This window comes from Rhea americana, unplaced genomic scaffold, assembly GCF_003343005.1.
Source record: "Rhea americana isolate MKP2758 unplaced genomic scaffold, rheAme1 scaffold_5, whole genome shotgun sequence".
NCBI lineage: Eukaryota > Metazoa > Chordata > Aves > Rheiformes > Rheidae > Rhea > Rhea americana.
Genome location: NW_028186645.1, coordinates 7,906,831 through 7,914,531, shown reverse-complemented (window position 1 = coordinate 7,914,531; position 7,701 = coordinate 7,906,831). Strand labels below are relative to the sequence as shown.

At 44.3% G+C, this 7,701-nt stretch overlaps 1 protein-coding gene across 1 annotated transcript in view; it reads left to right on the top strand.

Annotated features, from left to right (window-relative positions):
- The window catches only part of KCNK13 (potassium two pore domain channel subfamily K member 13), a 65,048-nt gene that overhangs the window by 893 nt on the left and 56,454 nt on the right, over positions 1 to 7,701 (top strand). The window contains exon 2 of the mRNA XM_085317641.1: positions 4 to 311. Coding sequence (XP_085173767.1) covers positions 4 to 311 — 308 coding nt within the window. The remainder of the gene's footprint in view (positions 1 to 3; positions 312 to 7,701) is intronic.

Genomic DNA, 7,701 nt, shown 5'->3' with positions numbered 1-7,701 from the left:
CAGCGCGGGTCACCTGAACGCGGACAACGCGCGGTTCCTCCTGCTGGCGGTGCTGATCGTGCTGTACATGCTGTGCGGCGCCGCCGTCTTCTCGGCCATCGAGCTGCCCTCGGAGCGGGCGGCCAAGGCGCGCTGGGCGGAGCGGCTGGAGAGCTTCGCCCGCCGCCACAACCTCAGCCGCGCCGAGCTGCGCCGCTTCCTGCGCGCCTACGAGGAGGCCAGCGTGGCCGGCATCCGCGTCGACGACGTCCGCCCCCGCTGGGACTTTACCGGCGCTTTCTACTTCGTGGGCACCGTGGTGTCAACCATAGGTGAGCGCCGGCACCGGGCGGCGGGCGGGGACCCCGACGGGGACCGGCCGCGGGCGGCGAGCGGCGGCGGCGGCTCCACTGCGCGCCCCGGTGCGGGCGGCTTTCGGCGGGCTCCTGGCAGCGCCGAAGTTGGTCCTTGTTCTCATTTCTCCTTTTGCTTATTTTTCCTTATCAAAAAGGTATTGCTACGGGAAACACCTTATTCGTAAGTTCGTTGAAAAAAAAGCGCTTTTCTGTTGAGCGCCTCGGATACAGCGAGCCGTAAAATCTCGCTGCAGGCAGCCCTGCTCCCTGCTTACTTTCCGAAGGGGCGCGCCGTCCGTGGGGAGCAGGGGAGCCGGCAGCCGCGCTTTGCCGCCCAAGTTTCGCTGCCCTGCACGGGGGACGCGGTGGCAGACCCGGGGGTCCCGGTCACACCCAAGCGAAAGCGTTTTAACAAGCGCTTCTGTATTCTTCAATTTGGTAAACTCTTCTCATAGCAAAAGGTAGAGAGAACTTTTCTGATGATCTAATCTGATCTTTTACATAATAGGGGTCGTAAAAGAGATTTCTGTCRTGTCCGGCTGCAAAATATAGTATGTGGAACTGACTTCGAGAGGCTGGGTTTCAGGCTGCTCAGCTTTTTGGTGTTCCTGGCTTTCTCCAGCAGAATCAACAGGTCCGTGTGTATTGCGTATTCCGTTTGTGAGCAAACCCAAGTTTGTTCAGGTTGGAGGAGCCTTCAGGGGAAGCTGGTATTGAATAATAACAATTCCGGAGGGGTAGAGGAGAGTACAGGAAGATGAAAAGGGAGGGCACCAGGAACTGCCCTAAGTACCCCAGGGAGCCTGTGGGTGTCGACAGAAAGGCTGCCTTCAGGTTGCTGCCGACAGCTAAAAGCCCTGAAGAAACTGAGCTTGCTTGAGTTAAAGACAGGTGAGTTCACCCCTGTGACAAATGGGGCCACTAAATCTTAGTACTGGTATCCCCAACTTGAATCAGCTCACTCAGCATGCGTTGGGCTATTTAATTAATAGCAGCAGTTCTTCAAGAAATCTCCATTAACGCTTTCTCCCTGAACAGCAGTTTTGAGACACCTTGCTTTATGTTGAGCACTTGAGACTCTGCGTTGTCCTGCCGTGGGAGCATATTAGACTCTATCAGATGTTTCTGCCAAATCTTTTCCTAATACTGAACTTCTTTGGTTTTGTTGTGCAAAGTGTAATCAGGCTGGTTTTGGTGTATCTCAGAGCATCAAGATTTGGGTGCTTTGCATCCTTAGACCTCAGGGCTGTAAGGTTGAAGAGCTGTGTTTATACATTCTACTTGACTGATACTTTCAAGTAACTTATGACATTGTTTCACCTGTTCTTGAGGGCTGTTGCAGCTTGCTGTCTGTTGTAAATCTCCTTTAGGGTGTGTATTTCCTGCATGATCAAAATGCAGTGTTGATCCTAACCTTTCCTATTGCCATGAAGTCATCAAAAACAGAGCTGGGGAAAGAGTGCAAAAGTTTCCTTTATCCATTTGTGTTGCAAGATAAGATCAGTTGTATGCAATTTTTTGTGACAGATGTTTCAAGTGTGCACTGTGGGAGATGCCACGGATTCCACAGGGAATCCTGTCTAGTGCGTTATTATCCTCACCAGAAAAAGAGGTTTTCCTGATTTAATCACTTGCATTATTCTTGTCTTCAGGCACAGAGAACGGCGGCTTTGTAACAGCCTCCTAGGTACTCGGACCGTTACCACGTGTGCCTTCAGTCTTCTTTCTGTTCAAAAAGCCTCGTTATTGTAACCTCCTCCCCTTTTGCAGTGTTACAGTCAGCTTTTACACGTAGTAACTACTGCCAGCAGTTCTCAAGTTAATATTTATTTTATCTTATTCAAATGAGGTTGTTAAGGGAGAAGAGCAATTATGTTATTAGCTGAAACTGCTTGCAAGCACAAACATCCACTCATCTGCTCATACTCTGGTAATTTGTCTGGTCTAATGATTTCTGTTGCCTGTAGTTTGGAGCTCTGTCAGTGTTTCTRCAGAGAACATCTCGAGATCCTTTCCTCCTTCAGCTTACGGATGGCTGTGGCCTCTGCAGGTTGGCGTCCTTTGCCCTTGAGTTGCAGCTCTCTTCCTTACTCTTATCGGTGGTGTTGGTCTCAGTTTCTCGGTCTTTTTGCRGTTACATGAGACGGATAGTGTGTTYCCACTCTTTCCCCKAGCCSGTGTTGAGGGTAGGGCTGTGCGGACACCCATGAGGTTGTTGCTCCCTGRCCAGACGCCCGRGGCTGGCGCTGTTCGGTGCCGTGCAGGAGCGCTCTCGCCCAGGCGCTTGCTTTCATTAGCYGTAATGTGGTGCTGATGACAGGTCGTGTTTTACACATCTCCAGTCTGTCATTTTGCTCTCTTCTGGACCCTCCTTGGATTGGTCCCCATCTTTCTTCGTGCTCTGCTGCAGTGTTCCAAAATTAATGTATTACTGCAGCCACAATCTTACTGTTCTGCGGAAAGCAGAAGGACTGTTCCGTGTCTTTTCCAATCTGTACTTCTGATAGCTATACACGTTTCTAGCGCTAAATAAAATTTGATGTCTTCACTTACATGTGTTTTTCCAGGAATGGGTGCTTTTATCTCACATTGCTATTATCAGCTAACTTGCCGCACTCAGCACTAAGTGCTGGTGTAGAAGCTACTGATTTAGCAGGTGAATTATTGTAATAACAGGTCTCTATTATTTCTTTCATAAATTTTATATAGTGCTATGTTGTTTACTTTTCCATAGAACAAATTGTTTTGCTACTCAAGTAAATGCATCTCTTCTGTAATAAATAAGGCAAACCTGTCCACTTTGATGTACTGCTAAAGCATCACTGAAGCATTATCATAGCATCAATTGCCTACCTGTGCTTTAGCTAGGAAGAAATATTATCAAAGGTTTTTGGCTTTGAGAGTTTTACAATATCTAAGGGAATAATACTGTCTTTTTAATTAAGATTCACATAAAATGTTTGTTGTCAATATCAGAGCATCATAGGCATGCATTGAGTGAAGAAGTTGAACTAAATATAACAAATCTATTTTCATTTGTCAAGCAAATACAAAACAGAGCCTAACTAATACAAAGTAAATAATTTGGGTTTTTTTTTTTAGTTTAATAATTTAGAGTTTGTTCCATAAAAGGATTTATTCATATCACTGCTCAGTCTGTAACTCCTAATTTTGATGTATCTTTTACTTAGTATGACCCAGTGTAAAGGTAATATTAGAAATGTAAGAAGGTAGTCACAAATACCTGTCCATTTGGGAGGCTACCTAATCGAGCCAGGAGGCAATCCCTTTGCATAGATTAATAAAAAGTTAAGGTGGACGATACTATCCTTGAGCAATACAGGTGACTGGCACGCATTTTTGCAGTGCCTCTTTTGCAGCCATTGCAAAAAACGGTTCCTGATTTCAGTTGCATCTTACTTATGTGCCACTCAGTTTCTCTTTAAATAATATTGCTTAGCAAAATCTAAAGGACTGTTTTCTTACACACACACTTAAAAGGTGTTATTGTAACTCTACAGGAAATAAAAATGCATYTTGTCATAAAGGCATAGCCTGAAAGAAGTAACTCATCAGGCTGACATATTGCATGAGATGGCTGCCCTTTCTCCAGGGTTGTGTCCAGTCAAGTTCTGAATGTCTCCAAGGACAGAGAAAAAGGAGGGGGGAAGGGTTCTTATGTTTAGATGGAGTTTCCTATATTTCAATTTGTGCCCATTGCCTCTTGTCTTTTCTGTGTGAACTGTTTACAAGCAGCAGAAAATTATACCATCTGCATAAAATGAAGTTACATTTTCTGGAGAAATTGTCAAAATTTGCATCCTTCTCCTCTGCAAGCAGCAGCAGCACGTTGCTCTGGAGGTGTAAAATCTTGGTGCAAGGTGAGAAAAGATTTTTGTGCACCACATACATTATCTGAGGCTCCAGGAGATAATATTTCCAGGTGTGAAGGGAGGGCTTTTGAAGGCAAGAGAGCCACCGGCAGCAACACAGCGTATTGTACAAAGGGGTCACGGCGTCTTCTTTAAGCAGCTGCAGGGAGAGATGTCATCGTTYGCCGGGGCGGAAATTTGTGCAGAGCGGGACAGAGATGGGTCCGTGTTGCAGCAGCCTGTCGCGGCRTGAAGGAGGGAGTAGGGAGTGCGTGCGAACGTCCCCATTAGGAACCGGGGAGCTGGGCTGCTGGGCTGTAGCCTGCCCATTACCCTGTCTTTACCCTACCCAAGCGTGGAGGGTGGCACCTGCACTGACTGTCCCCTCTGGTGCCAGGTGCTAAACTCCTGTGGATGCATCGTTAGCTGAACATACCTGATCTGCTGGCCTAACCTGGCCAAACCTGCACAATACAAAGCGTGTTGTTCTCCAAGCCGTTTTTTTTTCTTCTTTAAATATTGGTTATGCTGCAGACAATCCTAATAATTCAAGGTAGGGCCGTTAGCCATTGAGCTGTAAGCAAGGCTCAATAACCCCAGGTGGGATGAAGAACTAAGCTCACAAGAGCTTTCTTTTTTGGAGTTCTCCCTCTCTCCCTCTCTCCTCCTCTCTCCCCCTCCCCTCTTTTTTATTGGCAAACTGTTCCTTCAAGAAAAGCTGTGCATTTGCAGAAAGCGTGTCGTACTATTTAGAGGAAAGCAATGGAAGTGTTKGTGCTTTTAGTGCCACTCCTCTCTCTGCTTCACTATATCCAACTTAGAAAAGAGAATAAAACKTTTCTTTGACTCTGAGCCAGGTTAAGCTTATTTTTATGCCTGTAAACTGAACAGTGGTTCTTGTTGCTGAATGAAGGTGCTTAATCATGAAATTTGGAGGACATCATCAGACCCTGATGGATGCACCCTGAATGCAACCCTCTATATATTTTCTTTTAAAGAATTCAGTTGTATTCACTCTTTTCCTTACAAATGGTGGTATTAGCTGTTAGGTAACAGCTTAGTGATTAAAGTTTTGGCACAAGAGGGGGAGTTGGGTTTCAGTTCCCTGGTTGTCCATGTCTTTTATGTTCTGGCTATTCTTGATGAGGGCATGGCTCACATGCCTTTCAGCTGTATTTAATGAAGAATGATTTTCATTTGCTTAGATCTTTTACTGATTTGAAGATGCTTTTCACCAAGGCTCCTCTTGGCTATGGAGATATTCCTGTTCCTAACTTCTCCCACATACTGTGTACAGGACTGGAGCACTTGGGAGGCTTCATTACACTCCAGCAACCGCAGCACTGGTGTCCAAGTGTCTAAGACAGTAAGTGCCTACGTCCTTCACTGGACATAAAGTGCTTTTTGTCACCTTGCCATAGTCGTCAGCAGAAGCCCAACAGTTTGTGCCAGGCTGTTTAGATWCTCTTTCAGTTAAAAAATCAGATTCAACTTTTAGGTCCAACAAGCTCTGATAAAGGGTACCATATTGATCATTTCCCTGCTTTCTCCTAATGTAGAGTGGCCTGAAGGATAGGAATACCCAAAATATCAGTGTAGGTTATGGGTGCTTGAATTACTGTGACACCTCCTCTCTGGTTCCTTCTGAATCTGCAACATCCTACGTGCTGTAACTTGGCAAGCACATTGCACTTAGAGCCTGAAAAAGAGGAAGAGAAATTACTGAATGTCAGGTCTGATTGCTCCCTCCTTGTGGCATACTGTTCAACTTATAATTATTTTTCATGATAACGAAGTATGTTAGGTATTTGAAGATCTCATACTTTCAGTGAAGAAAACCAAGAATTCTGATTACTGGAAACAGTATAAAAGAAAGGGCTTTGTAAAAATGTCATTGCAGTAATTAGCAGTGTATCAATAACTATGGTGATAATTTTGAAGTGAAAAGTGGGTCTGGCTAAGCAAATAAAATTGGTGAGCAAGGAGCTGAAATTGGGAAGGAAACATTTTGCTCAGGAAATATTTTACGTATACACAAGAAACAAAAACACAAAATCTTGCACTGATTGCTTTGGAGGCTGTTTTTTTCAGAAGCTATGGAGACAATTCTGTTAACCTTTAGTCTGTAAATAGAGCAGAATATTTTTTAAAAAAATAATGTAGCAATTCAATTTTGAGGACTACAAAGAGGATTTTAGTTAAAGGTAAAAAATATCTTGCTCAATAAACTTAAACACTGAGCTGCAAAAGAAAAAGGAACAACATGGCTTGCTCAGTGCCAGCAAAAGGAAACAGATAGCAGCCAGAAAACATTAAATTGGAAGTAGTAAAAAATACAGACACGCAAGCAACTGGCAGAGAGAAAAAGGGAAGAATCRTTCCTCTTTCATTTTGATACTTTCCGAGGAGAAAGTTTTTCTTAGCATATAAAAAAATAATCACAGTGCCTAGCCTTTGTCTTTTATTAATTATAGGTTAGAAATGGTTTCCAATTGATAGTCCTGGGGGCCTAGGAGACCTGCAGCCTCCAGGAATGACTGTGGGAYGGATCCCCTTCCACTGGGCTTGGAAGGGGCTTCTGGAAAGGCGTCTCCAGCGCAAAATGCGCTTCCCATTGCGGWGCGTCCTCTCTCTGTCTCTGTTCCGTGTTGCCAGTAAGAGTGCTGAGGCTGAGCCTTTGGGGACGCTGCTGGCAGACTGATGCTGTTTACTTGCTCTACAGAGGCTAGCGAGGAGTCCTCAACTCAGCTAACTTCTAGTTACTACCAGTCCAGGACTGCCTCTAGTAATAAAACTAGAATATTCCCAGTGTTTGAAGGACTAATTTGCCCAGTTCACTGTATCTCTTACTGAAAGGCTTCTGTAATATATGAAAGACTTGCATAAAGCAAAGATGTAGAGARAAAGGTGAGAAGGAAAACATCAGTCATAATGACGGAATTACCTTCAGTCTCTCCTATATGCAGAACAAAGCAGAGCTCTTCAAGCAGAGCAAATCATATAATAGAAATGAAAACGGAAATTAAATCAAACTGGAAATCCTTTTTTTGTGCCATTTACAAGGAAGATCTCAAAAAAATACAGGAATGGTRGCCTGGCCTTTTCYCTCTTGGGTTCTGGTTAAAGCATTACAACCTTGYGGTTGTAACCCTCAAGGTTCAGRGAAAGATGAATTACGTTCYCCTGAATAARTTTTAATCCTTCAGTTAGTGCCAGMGTCTTCAAGTGTTCTTCAAGTCATCCAAATTTAATCAAGATATCTAAAATATGTCAAAAGAATTAACAGGTCCTGATGTGTCTATTTTTCTTCCCTGACTAGAAAAAACATCTGAGGTGCCAAGTGCAAATGTAGATATCTATACTTCTGGTGTTGAAAGTTAGGTGAAATAAATCCCACTGTAGCAATCTCAACATGAGCACCCGGGAAGTAGCAGACCAAAATAGTACACCACTTCTAGAAACACTGAATATTACATCTGTGCCACCGGATCTCT